Source organism: Podarcis muralis, chromosome 9 (assembly GCF_964188315.1).
Source record: "Podarcis muralis chromosome 9, rPodMur119.hap1.1, whole genome shotgun sequence".
In the NCBI taxonomy this organism is placed as follows: domain Eukaryota; kingdom Metazoa; phylum Chordata; class Lepidosauria; order Squamata; family Lacertidae; genus Podarcis; species Podarcis muralis.
In genome coordinates, this window is record NC_135663.1 from 21,289,781 (window position 1) to 21,311,244 (window position 21,464).

General features: G+C 44.1%; 1 protein-coding gene across 2 annotated transcripts; it reads right to left on the reverse strand.

The window, feature by feature from the left end:
- Positions 1–12,262: 12,262 nt before the first annotated feature.
- On the reverse strand, positions 12,263–20,243 carry DDIT4L (DNA damage inducible transcript 4 like). Of its 2 annotated transcripts, none has more exons than XM_028744427.2 (3): positions 20,129–20,243; positions 19,349–19,490; positions 12,263–15,716 (listed from the first exon to the last, which is right to left on the reverse strand). In XM_028744427.2, the coding sequence occupies exons 2-3, from the start codon at positions 19,434–19,436 to the stop codon at positions 15,232–15,234; spliced, it is 573 nt and encodes a 190-aa protein (XP_028600260.1). In that variant the 5' UTR covers positions 19,437–19,490; positions 20,129–20,243; the 3' UTR covers positions 12,263–15,231. The 2 variants fall into 2 exon arrangements, with proteins under 2 accessions (XP_028600260.1, XP_028600259.1); XM_028744426.2 differs by lacking the exon at positions 20,129–20,243 and adding an exon at positions 19,853–20,087.
- Positions 20,244–21,464: the final 1,221 nt, after the last annotated feature.

Below are 21,464 nucleotides of genomic sequence, written 5' to 3' on the forward strand. Positions count from 1 at the left end.
TGGAGACAACTTAACCAATCCAATGAACATTAACCACACCAAGCCGCTTCACATTCAGACCTGTGTCCTTTTCCTCTGCCCAAACTAATGCATGACCTGCTTTGCCAAACAACTCACCAACCATGAGTTGAAGCCTACCAAAAACACTTGAAAAGCCTCCTATATTACAGCCTCGATATGAGGGCAAGGCTTTGTTGGGCTACATGTACAAGTCAAGTGGGCTGAATTTAGCAAGGTGGGCCACAGATCTTGCACGGCAGGTCTGTTCTAACCAATGCACAAACCCTGAAGAAAGTTGAGCTAAGATATAATTCAGCCTACTGGTTCATATCTCTTTTTATCAATTTATTTATATTTTTCAGTTATATACATTTCAATAGTTTTACAGTCATTTCAACATTTTGAAACTTGACTTCCTTCCCCCTCATTCTGCAGTTCCTTAAATTTATTCTTTTATATATCCTTCATATTCCAAATTAACTTAACTTATTCATTTACTCATCTACTTTAAATATATACTCTTATAAAACTGCAGGTTATTACAATAATCCTGCTAGTGTTCTTATCTGTTTACAGTTTGTTAATATTCAATAAACCATTTCCATTCTTTTATAAAATGTTTGTTATCTTGATTTTTTATTTTTCTGGTAAGTTTCGCCATTTCTGCATATTCCACAAGTTTTTGTATCCATTCTTCTTTCATCGGGACTTCATCTTCTTTCCATTTTGGGGCCAATAACATTCTTGCCGCTGTAGTTGCATACATGAATAAATTTCTATACGGTTTGGGTAGTTCCGCCCCTATAATTGCCAAAAGGGAATTACTGGTTCATGTCTCTTATGAAACTGCTTGGAATTCTAAAATAGCTGAGGAGGAGAGAATGTTTTAATGGCGCATTCAACATCAGGAACTATCCTTGAAGGGTTGAGGTCATATGTACGTATATGCATTTCACACACCTCATTATTTAAAACACCTCCTTGGAGGTGGGAGGGGTGGAGTTTACTCAGGACAGATATAATGGTGTGTGGGGATGTGTTTTTGTTTTTTAAAAAACTATCCTCACCCCCCATTGCAGTCCCAGCCAAATTCGGTCCTGAAGTTATTTCTCTGCAAGTGAGCACTGCAAGAACACTGCTGCATGGCACATTCCCTCCAAAACACAACAACCAGCTTTATCACCCTTCCGAACTGTGGTCACATCTACACTATGCAGTTATAGCACTATTATACCACTTTAACAGTTGCAGAGAATCCTGAGCATTGGAAAGCCAGTGTAGTGTAGTGGTTAAGAGCGGTAGACTCGTAATCTGGGGAACCGGGTTCGCGTCTCCGCTCCTCCACATGCAATGCTGGGTCACCTTGGGCTAGTAACACTTCTTTGAAGTCTCTCAGCCCCACTCACCTCACAGAGTGTTTGTTGTGGGGGAGGAAGGGAAAGGAGAATGTTAGCCGCTTTGAGACTCCCTAGGGTAGTGATAAAGCGGGATATCAAATCCAAACTCCTCTTCTTCGTTTGTTAAGCTTGTAGTTGAAGTCTCACCTCACGGAGCTACAGTCCTCAGGATTCTCTATGACTGTTAAAGTGGTATAATAGAGCTTTAAAACCAGGGCCGGCCCAAGACATTTTGGTGATCTATTTATGCACTGGGCTAGTTAACACAGGGCCTTAGCTGAGTGGTAAAGCATCTATTTTTCATGCAGAAAGTCATAGAATCATAGAGCTGGAAGGTACCACAGGGATCATCTAGTCCAATGCAATGCAGGAAACTTTAGCCCAACATGGGGCTCAAACCCGCGACCCTGAGATTAAGAGTCTCACATCTCCTGGTGGGGGTCGGGAGAGATAGCAGCCTGAAAGCCTGTATGTGAATGACAATGCATTTGCTGCAGACAAGCTCCTGTAGCCTCAAAACATATGTGGCATACAGTTTATGCAACAGGTGAAGATGTTCCTAGCATGGAGCCAGTGCCACAAGGGACACGGCACCTACGGCTACCCTACTGCATGGGTCAAGTCACTAGCTGGTGCTTGGGTGAGTAGTTGGAAGCATCACACAATATGGTTTTCCCTTTCGGGACCTCCTCCAGCCCAGATGCTGTTCTGCGAAGACTTTGGCATTGTCCCATGTGTTGCTTCTTGGTCGCTAGGGGGCGGCAGGTCAGAGATCCATTTCCAACCCCCTAATACGAGCTCAGGGTGACATTCAGAAGGTGGCAGGCAGTGTGATGGGCTCAGGGCCAGGGGGCTCCTTAACCCGCTCACTCAGGTTTCCTGGACTGTGAGAAGACCAACCTCCCAGGATGCACTAGTGGGGTGGCAAATCGGCAGAAGTGGAAGGAGAGTGAGGGATAAATGTTGGACGATGGTGAGGGAGGAGCAGTGGGACAGTGATGCCTGTTGGCTGGGATGCTGGTTTGTTGGTAAGGTGGCTGCTTAAAGGTAAAGGGACCCTTGACCATTAGGTCCAGTCGTGGCTGACTCTGGGGTTGCGGCGCTCATCTCGCTTTATTGGCCGAGGGAGCCGGCGTACAGCTTCCGGGTCATGTGGCCAGCATGACTAAGCCGCTTCTGGCGAACCAGAGCAGCGCACGGAAACGCCGTTTACCTTCCTGCCAGAGCGGTACCTATTTATCTACTTGCACTTTTGACGTGCTTTTGAACTGCTAGGTTGGCAGGAACAGGGACCGAGCAACGGGAGCTAGGCTCTGTGGTTTAACCCACAGCGGCCACCAAAAAAGAAGGGCCAAGGTCAGGGGGCACGCTTGCAGGTGCTAATTTATTTGTAGCAATGCAAAATTCAAAATAAGGGGATATAATTTAAATAGAAATCTCATCCTGTAAATAGAAATCTCATCCTGGTGCAGAGGACTGCGACCAGGTTATCTACGTGTCTGCTCCATCTGCTACCCAGATTGTTGGCTTATTGTTGCTGGGCAACTTCAAGGTCCCTGCTCTCCCTCCTTATGGTTCTTTATTTTGTTAAAGCGAAATTGGATTAGACAGGTCTTCAATGGAGGGTTGCACTTAAGCAGACCTTTGGGGGTAGGGCCATAGCTCAGTGGTAGAGCACCTGCCTTGAATACAGAAGGTCACGGGTTTGATCCCCAGTGTCTCCAGGTAGAGCTGGAAGAGAAATGTGCTTGAAACTCTGGAGAGCTGCAGCCAGTCAGTGTCAATAATACTGAGCATGGGATCCAACTCCTAAGGACCAAGGTCCGTTTGGATCTCTTCTGGGTCCCTCCCTGGTCCCCTGCCGCACATTCTTCAGAGCCCTGCCAGTTCCTGACAGGGATTCCTGGGAACTCCCTTTCTTTTGTACCTGACATGACGATTTTGGGGCCAGGTGTGCAAAAAGTTGTGTGTCAGAGCAGAAGGTATGAGTTTTGAGCCCCTGCTGGAACCAAACACACACCTCCTGCTTTTCCACTCCGTGCAGTGAACCACTAGATGCGGCTGCTACCAGTACTTTCTGCGACTTCTCTAGTTGCGTGACCTGGGCTGCATTGCAAAAGGGCCCTTTCCTCTCTAAGTGGGTCTTCTGGACCCTTTGTCTCTGAAGGACTGGGCATACCTCCTGCCCAGGGAGGGACTCTTTAGGTGCTGTGTTGTGTTGCACAGGCTTTCCTACTTTCCCTCCAAAATTGTGCTCATGAGCAGCAACAGGGGAATCAAACCTTTACCTGGAGTGATGCCCAAAGACTGGCAGAAGCAGGGCCATTGCTGCCTATGCCACAGGGACTGATAGACTGGGGTGATGCAGGGTGCTGGGTGTTGCATGCTGGTTGTGTGTAGCAATGCAGAGTTGGGCTCTGGAAACGTATCCTCATTGCTGTGAGTTTATTGGCTACACGGGCTGCAATGTGGGTGTTGTTATTCCGTGGTGGGCAGTTTGAACAGTTTTCTGAATTATCATGTTTTCTCCTCCCTTGCTGTTCTGTGCTGACAGAGAATATGTCACCCACTTTGCCAGTTGTACACTGCTGACCCCTGCTGAATGCAACCAGCTCAGCAATTCTATGGGACAGCCTTCATCAACCTGGTGCACACCCGCTGTTTTGGACTACAATTCCCACCAGCTCCTAGCTGTAGTTCAAAACCCCTGTAGGGCACCAGCTTGGCAAAGCCTGGCGTAAAGGATTGCTGAGGCAGTTGCATTCAGCAATGATAGGTGTCGGATACGCCAAAGAACCGTGAGCTGATTTTGTATTTCCTGGATGCCTTTGGCTGCTCCTCAGGCTAAAGAATAAGTAAAGAAATGGGAAGACAAATTAAAGCAATCGGAAACAGTGCCCTCCGAATCATTGAAAGGGAATTGAGTTTGGCCTTAAGGTTGCAAACAAAGCTGCCGAGATGCATTAAAACATTTGTCAGATGAAAACAGGTGATCTTGTTCAGTGAGGGCCAGCTCAAGTGGAACACTTGGTATTCATAGGATGTTGCCTGGAATGACTGCCACAAGCGCGCGCGCACACACACAAATCCATGTCACACACATAAAAAGGCTTTGGTGGAGCCTTGAGATGCCGCTCCAAAGCTGCTGATACTTCTAAGCTGCATGACAGCTGTGCAGTTGTAGTGAGGCTACTGGCTGGCCAGCACAGCTGCCAGGGCTTGAGTCAGGCAAAGGTCAGCAACAAAAACAACAAATCACCTGAGGCCAGTGAAGTTAAATCCCTATTCAATGAAACAAACCATAGAACTCCGGCCTAGTGGTCTCAGCAAGTCTTCCAAGGAGGTCTTGCCCCAATAAAGCAGTTGCGAGGACTGAAGGTCCTTCCCACCCCTCTCTAAGGCTCCTTCCCTCCAGGGTTTTTTCCATGCAGTCTCAAACTGTGCCTGTGCACAACTAATTTCTGTTTTGTTCTTTTCATTTCTCTGTGTGTTCCTGAAGACCGGGGGGGGGGGGGGAGGAGCGAAGGGAGCTGGTCACAGCAGCAGGGGGATTCTTCACCTCACTTCTCTCCACCCTCTGCTTCAGCCTCCAAATCTGAACTGCACTCTGCCACGGACTCTTCCTGCTCACTAAACCCTGTTGCCTCTCTTGCTGCTGACACCTCCTCTGCTCCTTCTCTCTCTGAGCACTCATCACCGTCCCAGCACCAATCCCCTGGCTCTGAGCCTTCCTCCCCTGGGGGTTCCCTAGGGGGTTCCCTGACTAGTGCCTTCCACCACTTCTCTGCAGCCAGCCAGTCCATGACAACAGTTAAGCAAAAAGAATTGTTGGTGGGTGCACACCTTCCATGGCCCTCACGAGATGAACCACATGCTGATTCCTCTTTTATTGAGATCAATAAATTTGCATTTAAATGGTTTTGGTGTAAGTCTCCCAGAGAACATTAGTTTAAAACAGTTGCCATGAATAAATAAATATACATGGGTTTCAAAACTGCTTACCCTTGGCTGGATTATGCCCAAAATAAATAATATACCAGCATGATTTTTTTCTTTTCTTTTTTGCTGACTACAGTGAGAGCAAGATTGGCATACCAACCCTGCAAGCAAACGAAATAAATACTCCCCTCACCTTCTCTGCAGAGTTAATGCAGAACAATGACTGCCTGTGTCAGAGGTATTCTGAAGTTGCCAGTGGAGCTAATGAACAAAAACATTGACTAAGTGTCCAAAACCTGTCAGTGCCCTGCACTCTGATGACTCTGGGAATTTTTTTAATGATCTACCGAGAAATGCCACACGAATAATACAACAGAATTATTCTTAAGCACAACACTGAGCACTTAACAAACTTCTGGTTCAGCATGTCCAAAGGCAAATACTCTTTTCCTGGGCATGTGGGGCATGAGTACTTCTGGGGAACCAAATCCTATGCCATGACTATGACTAAACTGCTTCTGGCGCAATGGAACACCGTGATGGAAACCAGAGCGCACAGAAACACTGTTTACCTTTCAACCACAGCTGTACCTATTTATCTACTTGCACTGGCATGCTTTCAAACTGCTAGGTTGGCAGGAGCTGGGATCCCTGGGAGCTCATGCCGCCGCAGGGATTCAAACCACCAACCTTCTGATCGGCAAGTCCAAGAGGCTCAGTGGTTTGGACCGCAGCACCACCCATGTATCTTTGTAATCCTGCCCTTTGCTGCTAATCTGCCATGCTGAGGGACTAAATGTGACTATCAGCTTGCAAATTTTTAAAATATATTTTTGCAGTGGAGAAGCATGAGGGGCTCGGGGCAATTTATCATGTCCCTGTTGTGAATCTCACACCTCTCAGCACTTCATAGCACCCAATGATGAATGGGTTGTTTACTACTTTCTGCCTTGGTTTCAAGGGAGACGTGGGGTGGGATCCTGCCAGCATTTCTGGAAGTTGTGTTTTTTTTTAAGGCAGCATTTTCTTTAGTTTACAAGAAGAGGTTATGAGAAGATTAAAGGGTAGGTTTAAAGCCTGTCGCTGTCAATTCTTGTTAATTTACAATGCAGACATTTTGCTTGCTTTCTGGATGATATCATTCCACATTCTTGTCCTTGCATCTAGTATTTAAGATTCAGCAGTGTGTTCATAAATTATCTGAAGTTAGGTGTGAATAGTGAAGTGGCTGAATTTTGCAGGTAAATGCAACACTTCCTTTGCCGCTGCTAATGAATGCCCCGTGTTGTTGCAGCAACAATTTGCAATTTTAATATTGCATGTTGTATTTCTGCTTCTTTTGTCAGCTACTGTGACTTTTCATCTGAACTGAACAATGGGGTAAAAGTTTTAAAATGGGACATTTAATAGGACATTGGTTCAATATTAAGTGGTTTAGAAAAGCAAACAAACAAGCAAGCAAACACCAAATCATTCCTGTAAGAGCTATAAAGGATTCTTTCCAAACTGGGAAGGTGCTGCTTAATTCCAGTATGCAAAGGCAGAGAGAAAAACAGCTAAGCCCAGTGTTCAAGATATTTTTGGATTTAATCATTCAAAGAGATATATTTGTTTTGTTAAGTGAAAACAAAACTAATGTTGAATCAGGACTAAGCATCATTTTTGTTGCTACAAGCTATGCAAATAGGACATTTAAAGTTATAAATGGTTCCAACAAACTGAAATGTTATCCCCCCCTGCAGATACTTGATTATGCAACTTTATTACTTTTGCACTCTTTTTTTTAAAAAAAATGATGTTAATCTCATCACATTGATTCAGATTAGCGGGGGGGGGGGGGGGGAAGAATCTGTAGTTAGCCGACATCAAATATTCTGTTTGCTTAGGGTGAAAAAGAACCTAATAGATGTCATGTGGAGCTCGTAATGGTTTGATACATAAAGGCAAAAAAACGCTGTGATTATCCTACACTGCTGCAATTCCTATCAAATAATAAGATTAGGAAAAGCAAATATAACAGTGGTACTGGTTTGGCACTTCTACTTTCCAACATTCCTTTTTAACTCATTGCTTCACAGCTTGGAGGTTTTGCTTTTGTTTTGTTTTGTTTACCTTCTTCCTTGAATGAGGCATATGTAGTATCTACTATTACAGGGTGTGTGTGTGTGTATGTGGGGTGTGTGTGTGTGTGTGTGTGTGTGTGTGTGTGTGTCAGTCTGGATGATACCCATAGGTCCCTTCCAAATCTATGATTCTGTGCATGTGAGGTTAGAAACTATGAGAAGAAACCAGCCCAGCCAGTTCCCTTGTTAAGGTACTGGCCTTGGCTGGCCCGTTAAGTAGTGCCATGTAGATGCCCAAAGAGAGTGTCATGGAGACAAATAAGTGGGCCTTTCTCCACATCATCTCCTGGGTGCCAAGACATCCTAAGATGGGAAACAATAGGCCAAGAGAGAGGGAGAGAGAATTTGTGTGTTTTGACTGATGCAAGAAGCTGGGGACACAGAGGCATGTCTTGCTCTGTGCTGAAACCAAGAGGTGTAGCTTGGGGCTTCCAGGAAACCGAATGAGGAGGGTAAGAGCTGTTGGTGTGCTAATCCTGTGAGTCCCTCCATTTTACACTCAGGTTGTATGCAGTGCTTTTTTTCTGGGGGGATGCAGGGGGACGCATACCCCTAAACATTTTGTGAATCTAAGTTTGGCCTCATTGAGGGGCAGTATTTCAATATGAGTAGGAAAATGAGAGTACCCCTAAACATTTTTTTTAAAAAGCACTGGTTGTATGTATGTGTAAATAAAACCTTATATCCTAAAGACACCACAGTCTCCATTGACCTTCACTGTAAGGAAGCCAAATCATGGGTAAGTGCCGACACCCCTGGAGTCTCTTGCACTCCACAGTATGTGGTCTAGTCTGTGTCATCATCAGCCATTACTTTGATGTCCAACCTTGATGTCACCCACCATCAAGGGAAGATGCCTCAAAAGTGCTTAACGTCTTGTGAACAACAAGAACAACAACAAGAGCACAGCATTCTGAATACCCAAAGCAAACAAGCTAAAAGCGTTCAGGAACAAGCTAAAATTGCACTGATGGAGCCAGATGTCATGTCAACTCTGCAACTGCTTTTCCTTTGAGAAGCAACCTGAGCATGGGTTACTTGAAGTGGAGGGAGTGCTGAACCCTTTCCCTTGGTATCCTGACCTCCCCTGAACTTCTTTCCACCAGCATACTTCAGAATACTATGTGGAGAAAATGAGCTTGTGGGGGGGGGGATTTCAGGGGTAAAAACAAAAAAGCAGGTTGGTAAGGAAAAGATGAAGCACCCTTTGTCAGGAGCTTGTCCTACACTTGAGTAGGACCCTGGCAGAGACACATGCCCGACTGGCATGTTCCCTCCCTCCTGGGGATAGACAACAATCCTATGACTGCAGTCACGGAGCAGGAATTCTAACACCCTACTCCCTCAAAATTGCCCTCTGAAGGATGCTTTGCAAGGGAGAAAAACTACATACAGATCTAATTTTATTCAGCCCTGTTAAAAGGTTTTGTTTCAGCCCTTTTACAGGCACTTATATCTGCTTTTGACTTTCATTACTAAAGCTGTGTACACACTATACCTTTGGAGCATATCATTTCCTTCAGAGCAGAGAATTCCAGGCACTGTGGTTTAAGAGTTGCTGGGAATTGTTCTCTCTGTGAGGAGTAAACTACAGTGCTCATAGTCCAGAGGGAATGGCTTTCTGTCTCATGTTGCTGGAATCCAGTGTGACAAACCACAGAATAACTTTAAGGATGGGGAAAAGACAACTGTATAGGAAAAGGGAATAAAGTAAATCAACATAAATAAGGTTCAAGCTTCTTCCATGCACAGAAAAGTGTGGGATAGAATTTGATTCATTGCTGCCTAACTATAAAGATGAATGCAACCTCTGAAACTTTGACTGCACAAGAGCCTGTCAGAAATGGTTGAAGCAACAACCCTTCTGTTCCCCAATTAATCCTCGAGTTGTGCTTTTCACATCCGCATCTTCTTGCAAGTGTGCAGCCTTTTAAGTTTCACTGAATTCTTCTTCTGGGGAAGATGGTGCTCTAGGAAAACAAAATAAATGACACCATCAATGGGGAGTTGGGTCGGTTGATTTCAGTTGGAGAAGGGCTGCCTCGTTGGTGGGAAAGTCGCTTCTGCAAGTAAACATCTTTTGAAAACCAAAATAAGCATGAGGGGGATGTATTAAGAGTCTTAAGAATCCAAGTGCTTATTTTGGAAAGGACTAGATGCGAGGGTGTTCTACACAGACAGAATGTTCAAGCATGTCTCAGCAAACAGGAAGCTCTTCGTTCAGATCTCTGTGTACCCTGAGATGTGTACTCCTTATTCCAGGCCTAGGAAGCTTGTTTAGCCCAAAGTGCTTAAGAGCAAACTTAAGAACAAGCCTTGCCTGTCAAGGAACTTCCATGCAACGTAAAAGCTCACAAGATACTTGTTACTCAGGCCCCAACCACCCTCGCTCCATGTTAATGTTTCCAGTGTACTGATGACCCTCACCTTGCAATATCACTCCTACAAGTATGCAGTTCTTCCCAGAGTTGCTTTCAGAACAGTGTAATTCCATTAAAAGGTGGAGGATCTTGAGAAGTGAAGACTGGGCCATTACAGCAAATGGAGCACTGCTCCACCAACCTCGGTCTTGATTCCTCCAAAACCACCTGTGCTTTCTTCATAGAATCATAGCATCAGAGAACTGTAGAGTCCAACCCCCTGCAATTCAGGAATCTCAGCTAAAGCATCCAGCACAGATGGCCATCTATCCTCAGCTTAAAAACCTCTAATGAAGCAGAGTCCACAACCTCCCAAAGGAGACAATTACACTGTCAAACAGCTCTTACTCTCTGTTAGTCCTTACTTACAACCAGTCCAGAGGGTTGCTCTGTCTGGCTATGTGCTTCCTTCTCTTTAGGTTCAGCGCTGCTCTTGTTAATAGGAACAAATCTAAAATTAGTTGGCTGTACCTGTCTTCACCAGCCATTAAGCTCATTGCTTTCCACACCACCAGTCCCAATGGGACCCAAGTCGGTTTCAAGTGTAAGTATTGTTTGCAGAGTACAGGTTGGAAAGCACATTAGCTTCTGAGAAAACTGTGGTTGGCATATGTATATACAATTTTACCAAACTTTCTCTGCTGCTACTCAGACAGGAACTATATTAGCAGCTATTCTGCAGATTCCAAAGCCACATCACAGAGTTTCCGAGAAATCCCCTCAGTTTCCAAAGCAGTTTGTCATATAAGGCTCCCATCCTCAAGCCCCAAGACCACGGTGGATGTAGAAACAGTTGCATGATTTTTCCAGAGTCTAACAATATTTTGGGGAGGGGAATTAAGTATCAATGTATGATTAAGAAGCTTAACTTTGGCATAACCTGTGGTTTTGAAGTTTCCATTATGTGCAAAAGAACATATGGCCACTCACAAAATTTGCATTGTATGTTTTAATGAATGGAAGCTCACTCTGTACCTAGAAATACACCTCGTCAAACACAGGCTAGTTAGGTATATTTCCGCCAATCTAAAGAATTCAGATCTCCCTCTAGTTGAAGAATTGAATGGGGCCTTTCTGAGATGCGGAATTTCTACTCTCCTCTTTCTACCTCCATGCTGCTTTTCAAAAAGGTGAAGCATATGTAAGAACAGCCAGCCAATGGCCCATCTAGTCCAGCATCCTGTTCTCACAGTGACCAACCAGATGTCTATGGGAAACCAAGGAGCAGAACATGAGCACAAGAGAAGTCTCTCCTCCCATGATTTCCCAGGAACTGGAATTCGGAAGCATTGCTGCCTCCATATGTGGAGACAGAGAATAGCCACCATGCCTTGTAGCTGTCAGTTTGCATTTCTTGGTGCAGAAAGTATTGACCTGATGTGTAGAGATCTTTCCTATTCTACTTAATTCTAGAGGGTTCTGAAAGCAGGTGGTTAATGATGTTTGGGTTATACTTCTAGAGAAGCTGAGTACAGTCATACCTCGTGTTGTGTTTGCTTCATGATACATTTTGTCAGGTTGCGTTCAGCCGCAACCCGGAACTACCGGAAAGAGTTACTTCTGGGTTTCACCGCTCGCTGATGCGCAGACACGCAAAATGACATCACGCGCACGCGCAGACGCAGCGCACGCACAGATGCCGCTTGCATTCTGCTCATGTTGTGAGCAGGACTCTGGAATGGATCCCGTTCGCAACCAGAGGTACCACTGTACAGCTGGTTTAAACTGGTTCTCTTATCTCTTCTGTCAAAACCATGCTGACTATAAAAGTACGGCCAGAAGGAGCCTGGGTTTCACTTTATCTCTTTTCCTTCTGGTGTGGTGTTCTGTACATAGTATGCTATAATGTTAAGGTTTAGACTTACTACAAGTTATTGTAAGTTTAAGTTAAGTACGCTGCAACTGGATTTCTTATGGACAGTGCCAATCCTGAATGTATATGATTTGTGACCATTATGCTCATTTGCCTTCAGTAGCAGTAAAACTCTGCTGGAAGAAATACAATTGCCTCTGATCTATTTTGGGGGAATCCTGGAACATCTTAAAGTTTTTACTCTGCTAACTATACATTGGAATCTACTCAAGATCAATATTGAGTAGAATTTCATGACAGTAGCCACTGATAGTCCTCTTCTCCATAAATTTGTCTAATCCTCTTTTAAAGCCACCCATGTTGGTGGCCATCACTGTCTCTGCAGGAGCAAATTCCATAATTCATCTGTCCTAAGTTCAGCTTCATTGAATGTCCACAATTTCTAGTGTTATGAAAAAAACTTTTCTGCAACGCTACATCCCCTTCTACATTTTGGTGGCCTTTTCCTGAAGTGACAGGCCAGACACCTTAATTATTCTCGAGACTAAAGAAAAATGAAAACCCGAGATCTGAGAATTAAAAATATACCTTTATTTATAAGACAGACTTACATCTCCTTCCATAGGAACCAACACTTTAAGATCAATGCTAAGACCATAACAACAAGGCAATGCAAGAACCAAAAACATTTTGCAACTTCAAAACAATTCTGGCATCTGCATCAGTGCAATATCCACCCATACAAATGGCGGTCATTTAACACCAGAAGGTTAACAGCGGTTTTAAGTGCATCGTGAGTTTACAATTGTCCTAATAGCAACAAGACAGAAGTTCAGTAGCTGGTATAGAGAAATGGGCCAATTTTTATTCCAATGTCAGCTATTTAAAATTTAGTGTTCTGCAACTTATCAGGCAATTGGGACGCGGGTGGCGCTGTGGGTAAAACCTCAGCGCCTAGGACTTGCCGATCGCATGGTCGGCAGTTTGAATCCCCGCGGTGGGGTGCGCTCCCGTCGTTCAGTCCCAGCGCCTGCCAACCTAGCAGTTCGAAAGCACCCCCGGGTGCAAGTAGATAAATAGGGACCGCTTACCAGCAGGAAGGTAAACGGCGTTCCGTGTGCTGCACTGGCTCGCCAGAGCAGCGATGTCACGCTGACCCGGAAGTGTCTGCGGACAGCGCTGGCTCCCGGCCTCTAGAGTGAGATGAGCGCACAACCCTAGAGTCTGGCAAGACTGGCCCATACGGGCAGGGGTACCTTTACCTTTACCTAACTTATCAGGCAACAGAGACACCCCTTTCTCTGCAATACTCCCCGCCCAAGTCTATTAGTCTTTCTGAAATATATGCCATGTACATAGAAGTTTGCCCTCCCCCCCAATAATAGCATTTGAAGGAAATCAGGAGTGTCACCTGTAGAAGCTTCCAAGATCACCCCTTTTCCATTGCGTATTAGCAAAATGTTAAAGTAGTACAGACGCAGAAACAAAAATTCCTGGGGCATTAGACAATGCTGCCTACTATTCCCACTACAACTGTCTTTTCTCAATATCCCTGTTTCTCAATATTTATGTATGGTAGGATCTGGTCCCTCATGAAATGCTTTTTCCAAAGAAAGCCACGAATCCTGGTATGTTAACATGGCCCATCTGCATGAACAGTGCTTAAATCTCAGCGCTGTGAGCTATAGGAGTTTAAAGCCAAGAGGCATTAAAGAAAGACATTCAGTGCAATACCTTTGCTTGACACAAGCAGCCAATTTCATTCAATGGGGGCTAAAAGAGTGGCAAACCTCACCCCCTCCACCCTCAATGTGATTTCTGAAAGGACAGTAATGGGCAACTTAATAGCTGGAGCCCCGGCAAGAGACAAAAGCTGAAGGTTTGGCATGACCAAGATGGAAGACCTCCATCCTAACACTTTCAAGGGAAAGAAGCCTTTCATAGCCTTAAAATTAATAAGGAACATTTTCCTAATGCTGCTGAAGTAGGGGAACATCCTTGACAAAAGGATTATGGAGACTAGGAAACACACATATATGTTGCTCTTTGGATCATAGATGGCTCATGTCTGGAGTACGCATGGGTGGCAAGTCAGCAAAAATAAAAAATAAATCTTCAGCTGGCCTCTCTTGCCCCCATGGCCATGTAGATTTCCCCTTAGCTAAGCCAAGAAACTCTAAGAGGGAAACAACAGTGAACATCAGATTGGGTACTCCTTTTTAAAAATATCCTGCTGAAGGAGAACCAAAGTGTTCCTCCCAGTCTGTGGTAAAGCAGCCTTCTGAACCCGTCAACTATGAATCGTTTGCGGGACCATAATAAAGTCAACCGGCTGTGGTTTTCAGATGATCAAGCAGTCACCTGAAAACCAGCAATCGTTTTAGGCATCACCACCACTGAAGGGAAGCCCAAGAAGTGGTTGTACGAGGTGTTCTTTCACACCAAAAATGGAAGGCAACTGTGTACTAGAGCAATAACCACCCTCTTTTTTCAGAAATAGATGTGAGGTAGGTCAGGAGTATTGATGGACACCACCAGCACTTCTACGAGACTGAGAAAAAATAAATGCAGCATTTAGTGCCAAAAGCCAGAATTCAAAATACACATTTCAACTGAAATATAGTGCAGTTGTTACTGGCACTTTAGGGAAACTATTTTAACACAAACACTTCCATTTGGAGGATCCCATAAGAACAGAACTATGCTAATTTTGTTAGTCCCCCACAAAATACTAGCAGGATGAAACTGAAGCTACTTTGCCACCCAAGCTTTAACTTTTCATTCCAGGATGGGGAATCTGTAGCACATCAGTTGTCGTTGGATTCCAGCTTCCATCAGCCTCAACCAGCATGGCCAACGACCAGGGATGATGGGCGTTGTAGCCCAGGAACAGCTGAAGAACAGGTTCCCCACAAAGACTTTAGTTCCACCTCCTTCCAATACTTTCTACCTCTGTGTTTGGTGCTACAAACAACATTTGGAAGCATGGTTCCTATTAACACAGTAGTTGCTGAACTACAACTCCCATCAGCCCCAGCCAGCATGGCCAATGTGCAGGGATGGTGACCTTTGTAGTTCAGTAACACCTGGAGACCCAAAGGTTCCCAACTCCTGTATTTATGTCAAAAGGACACTGCCGGCTGTTTTTGTTCTTTGAAGGCTATAAAGGATAACTTCCCCTAGTTCTTCTTAAAGAAGCTGAATTTCGAGAACTTAGTTTTTTTCTTTAAAAAAAAAAGGAAGGTGGGAGTCAAGAATGCCAAATTGTTAACAGGGAACATTTAGTATAGCAGCTAGCAATAAGCAGCAATCATGTTGGCTATTGGGACTTTCTGGTGCTGATCAAGGAATGTTTCAAGTATCAATAGCTGTGTTCCTTCTCATTCTACCCAGTAGCTTTACTGAGGTTTAGCTAGCCTAAATAGAGGGCATCTGTGCAAAAGTCGCAATCTTCTTAAAAAAAATAAAAATCATATTTCTAAGGGTTTCAGGCTCAGTTATTTAAACTGTTAAAAACAGGTGTTTGTGTGTGTGTGCTTTTAGCATTCTTCAACAACTGTTTCAATCAAGGAATACAATTTTTTCTTAATCAGACGAAACCCAGGGCTCAGGATAAGAGTACGTTTGATGCCGGAAGTGAAGCAAGCTCTGGGGAAGAAATCCCTGAAACTCGGCCACGAACAGCAGTCCTGTTTGAACACCAGCGTCAGTTCAAAAGTAGGAACGACAGTGGGGTCATAGACAATCTTATCCAGCTTTTTACACACATTCCCTGTTTCTAAGTTGACGTGAATGACACACCCCCTTAAGCCACAAGGCTCAGTGGAAGAGAGACGCAAGACGTCTTGGGCTATCCTCCTGGTGAGCTTCTCAGGGACTAGAACCTTAGAGCAACGCAGTTTAGTCTGTTTTGATTTGCACAGGCAGCTCTCCAGCATTCTAACTAGACTCTGACATTTCTGTTCCTCAAACACCATCTCATTAAAGTTGGGTTCGGGCACTACATAATCCCAGTAGTCAAAATCTGTAAAGGATAGGAGAAGAGGAAAGAGATTCTCAGTTACCAGGCAAGAAGCCAGCCAGCCACCACCTGCAGTATCAAATAATTACAGCAAGCCAAGATTTCACATATTATATATAGTGTGTTTGTTGTCCCCCCAAGCTAATGTAAAATAGCAGCTAGGTCTACTGTATCTGCTGCCAACAAGCAACCCCACTTTGACTTCATGCAGAAATAAACAGTTTATCAAATTGCCTTTCCCTTGACAAAGTGGTTACAACAGAAGAGTCATGAAGTGCACTGCAATCAGGATATGGCCCTTTCGCCACTAACAAACATTTGATTATTTACTAAAAAGGAACAGAAGAAGATGTTAGTAGAAAAACACACAGAGATGACATACAAGACTCCTAAGCAAGTGACCCAATCATGCTTTTCTTAATAGATTACATTTGGGCAGGCTGTCAGAAGCTGAGCCAAATTGCTTCACACACACACACACACACACACACACACACACACACACACAAAGCAACTTGTTTACCTGTCTAAATTAAACATTGGATGAAAGTTAGGCACAGTTTTCACCACATCTTTTTATGTGGCAAAGAGAATAGCAAGCAAAACTGTAAGGCTGCAATCAATTTGAATTAATATTTTGCTGAGTCCAGTTGGATGAAAAGTTATTTCTCACCTATAGGAATGCTTCAGTTTTGCTAAAAGGTATATGTCAATACATTGCTAATATTTATGTGCAAATTTAGGGATGCAAGCTTCAGTTGCTCTATCCGGTCACTAAGCTGGTGAGGAGGAGGTTTAGTTTTCATCAGTAAACATGCTTGTTTTTCTTGGGGCTATTTTGATTGTGGCAGGATAGTTTTAAAAGGGGATGGAACTTTTAGAAATATTTCAGGTAGTGTTGCAAGAAAGGGCTGAGTGGTAGCTCTTTTACTTCCAATAAGCGCTTAGCCTGCAGATGTCAAATATAACACAGATACTAATCATCTGGAAACTATTGAATTAGTTTGATAGCTCTGCTAAAATCACAACCATTTATTTAGTCCTTATTCATTTTGACTTTCATATTAGGATGCATACTGATAAAGATAGTGCTTAGAAAATGAATTTCATGGCATTATTATTTTGGTAAGCAATAACTTCTCCAGTCCTTGGGTTAAAGGTTCTCTGCAAAATTTTGTGTAGTTTTCTTTTGGTAGAACACATTCCAAGGATCAGCCCTAAAAAAATCAAAGTTGATACCCAGCTGGTGTAAAAAAAAAAAAAAAAGGTATGATTTTTCACCATAGTTGGTGAACACAGCCATGTTGCTGGTTTGCAAATGTCGCCTATTGGTTGTGGTTAGTGTTCAGAACAGTTTATATGGTGAACTCTCCTGGATCAGTCCAATGTAGTACAGCATCATGTCTCCTACAGTGGACAACCAGATGCTTTGGGAAGTCTACAAACAAGCTGGGTGGATCAGGGGAATGCTGTGGTCATAGTGTATCTTGAATTCAGTAAGGCTTTTGACAAAGTCTTTTGCAAATTCTTGCAAAGAAGCTGGTAAAATGTGGGATGAGTAAGGTGGATTTGAAGCTGGTAGGCTGACCAAAGTGCTCACTAATGGTTCCTCATCATTCTGGAAAAAGAGGCAAGTGGGGTACCTTATGGTTCTGTCCTGGGCCTGTTGTTGTTCAAAGTCTTTATAAATGACTTGGATGAAGGAAATGAGGGGTTGTTCATCAAATGTGCAGGTGCCAAAGTGCCACAGAAGACAGAACTGGCATTAAAGATGACCTTAACAGATTGAAGACTTGGGCCCCAACTTTCAACAGGGAGAAATATAAGGTTCTGTACTTATGCAGGAAGAACCAGATGTACAAATATAAGATGTAGGACACCAGGCTTACCAGTAGTACATGTGAGAAGGATTGAGGGATCTTAGTAGACCACAAGCTTAACATGAGTCAACATTGTGATGCAGCAGCAAAAAGGGCAATGCTGTTCTAGGCTGCATCAACAGAAGCATGGTGTCCCAATCAAGGAAAGTAATAGTACCACTTTATACTGTCTTGGTCAGACCACACCTGGAGTACTGTGTCTAGTTCTAGTTTAAGAAGGATATTGACAAGCTGGAACGTGCATAGAGGAGGGCATCAAGGTCTGGACACCAAGAATGGTTGAAGGAGCTGGGTATGTTTAGCCTGTAAAAGAAGAGACTGAAAGGAGATAGGATAGTCATCTTCAAACATCTCAAAGATTGTCACATGGAAGATGGAGCAAGCTTGTTTTCTCCTGCTCCGGAGGGTAGGACCTGAACCAATGAATTCAAATTTCAAGAAAAGAGATTCCGACTAAACATCAGGCAGAAGCTTCTGATGGTAAGAGCTCTTTGACAGTGGAACAGACTCCTTAGAAAGGTGGTGGACTCTCCTTCCTTGGAGGTTTTTAAGCAGAGGTTGGACGACCATCTGTCTGCATTGCAGAGGATTGGACTAAATGATCCTCAGGGTCCCTTTCAACTCTACAATTTTAGGATTCTAAGCAGTACATGAGCACAATGAGTCACTAGTATTGCTCCTCAGCCAGTGACTATTATTTAGGGGATATAACCATCATTGTAGTAATCACAGATAGCCTTATTCTCCATGAATTTATCAAATTCCATTTCACAGCCATCTTGTGCTAGCAAATTCCATTGTGTAACCATGCCCTGGGGGGGGGGGGGGAGAGAAGTACTTCTTGTCTGTTTCAGATTCATGAGATGACCAGAAGTTCTAGCATTAAGAGAGAAAAATCACTAAAGGCATTGAAAGCAACCTATTGAAACAAAATTAACAAGTCCATCAGTCCTTTGTGGATACTATTTTTCTTCAAAGTTGTCACAAGGCTATAGCTCAGTGGTAGAGCATCTGTTTTGCATACAGAAGGCCACAGGTTTGAGCCCCAGCAACTCCAGATAGGGAATCTCCAGTCAGTGTAGATAATACTGAACTAGCTGGACCAATGACCTCAGTATAAGGAAGCTCCCCATGTTCCTATCAGGAAAACAGTATTGTCTCCAACTACTTTGTGTGGCGTGATAATTTGGGCACAGCACACATAGCATAGCGAAAAGTTGCTAAGAGTGTTGCGCAATGTTTTGCAAAGGCCTAACAATAGTACACTGTTCAGTTCTTGCAGGCTAAATGGGGGGGGGGGGATTTGCTGCTTAACATGCAGTTGAATGACCAAACCTCAGGGCTTTAGGAAGAGCTTCAGGGGTTTAGGAAGAGTCTGAGATCCATTCCACACATGCTACACACATTTTGCATAATTTTCCATGACGCATCCACAAACAATTTTAATTCGGTGTGAATCTCATCATGATTTTGATCTTTCTGGAAGTTGAAATTGGGTGGGGGGGGGAGTGTTATATCCTCCAGCTGTTCACACTAGCTGACACCAAGTTCGATTTTAGGGCCGTTCATAAACCAACAAACTGCATGAATTATTATTATTATTATTGCAGAAGACTTGTAGCCTAAGCACCTCTCTGTGTGTATACATGCAAGCCCAAAAGCACAATTGCAGATTTTGCATCACAGCCTAATGGAACCTGGATTGCATTCAGTTAGTAAGTGTGGCATTAACCACCAACATCTGAACTCACTCACCAGTCACGGGTGCTGGCTGAAAGCGTTGCTGTATCAGTTCAGAGATACATGCAGAATTTTTAATGTTTAAGCTGCTGGATGCCACCATTCTGAAGAACAGTTGTCCTTGCCACCAAGAGGCGGGCTTACCTCTCTGGGTTAACTGAAGGGGCAAAAAAGCAAATATAGTTTATTGACAGGCCGTTAGACAATAAAAAGATAGCAGCACACAATTCTCAAAACTGGAAAAGCTGCAGCAGGAGAAATTTGATATGCATCAGACCACAAGGTTTTGAAGAAAACAATCTATGTGTTATTTACAATCCATTAGCAGTTTAGCAGTTTAAAGTCTGGGGGATGGGGGGGGGGGGAGAGAGTGAAATCAAACACTTATTTTTTTAAAGAAAACTAGAAAATTTATTTGTGTGGTTTTTTTAAAAAAGGGGAGAGCAGTTCACAGGCAGATAAACAGAACAGTAAACACAATCCATTAATTCAGCCCCCAAGACAAACAGCTCCTCTTACCTGCTGGAAATGTCAAGTAAAGTGCACGGAAATTTTAATTTTCTAGAAAAGCAACTTCAGCTTTCATTGGAAACCACAGTTTTTAAATAAAAAGTGTAAAAAAAACAACACGACAACAACCCACCTAGGTATACAAAAAGTAATAAATAAGTGCAAACTTCCACCCGTTGTTCCACACCACCCACCCTTCCTCTCTCTCTCTCGTACTACGAGAGCGACTTATATATACAGATATCTAAATATATATCTCTCTGCTACCCCCGCCCAATGCTCCACCTCCTCCGCAGGTCTTTGGGGGCAGCGGCAAACTTTGCAGGCGAATCTCTCTCGCCATTGGCGGCTGCGTGAAGGTGAGTTGCGCGTCGGGGGAAGAGGAGCAAACAGCCTCTTAACTCAGTTCACCCACGTGAAAGAAGAGATGCGGGGCGGGGGGGGGGAGGCGAGCTGATCACTGGATTGGTCAGATTGAATGTCAGGAAGACTTGGGAGAGAGGAAAACATCGGTCACCTGACCTCTCTCTCTCTGTCTCTCTCACACACATCCATCCTTCTCTGTCAATGTTTGACTCACAGCAGTGTTTTGATCCGCTTCTCTCCTTGCTTTTTTCTGCTCACCTGGTTGCGCACGTGTGCGTGTGAATGGGTGACGTGATGGGAGCAAGTGGTCGTTTCCTCTCCTCTCCTCCCCCCTCCCCGCTCCCGAAGGCCCACTTGTTTATTAGTTTATTGATGGCTACATTTTAAAGCCCACCAAATCGCTCAAAGGGGCACACGTGGTTTTCACAACCAGCCCCCACAATCCCCTCCTAATCCTCATCACAACCCAGTGAGGTAGTTCAGGCTGAGAGATGGTGACTGCCCCCCCCCCCAGTGAGCTTTGTGGCCAAATGGGAATTTGAACCCAGGTCCTAGCCTGGCACACTAACTCAGGGGTAAAGACACATTTCCTTCTGGCCAACGGGATAGCTCAGTCAGAAGCGCATGAGACTCTTAATCTCAGGGTCATAGGTAAAAGCCCCATGTTGGGCAAATAGGGCTCCTTCCTTCCTTCCTTATTTGGTTTTACAAGTATAAAATTATAACAATAGAAAATACATGTTGTTGTTGTTGTTTAGTCGTTTAGTTGTGTCCGACTCTTCGTGACCCCATGGACCAGAGCACGCCAGGCACTCCTGTCTTCCACTGCCTCCGCAGTTTGGTCAAACTCATGTTGGCAGCTTCGAGAACACTGTCCAACCATCTCGTCCTCTGTCATCCCCTTCTCCTTGTGCCCTCCATCTTTCCCAGCATCAGGGTCTTTTCCAGGGAGTCTTCTCTTCTCATGAGGTGGCCAAAGTACTGGAGCCTCAGCTTCACGATCTGTCCTTCCAGTAAGCACTCAGGGCTGATTTCCTTAAGAATGGAGAGGTTTGATCTTCTTGCAGTCCATGGGACTCTCAAGAGTCTCCTCCAGCACAATAATTCAAAAGCATCAATTCTTCGGCGATCAGCCTTCTTCATGGTCCAGCTTTCACTTCCATACATCACTACTGGGAAAACCATAGCTTTTACTATACAGACCTTTGTTGGCAAGGTGATGTCTCTGCTTTTTAAGACGCTGTCTAGGTTTGCC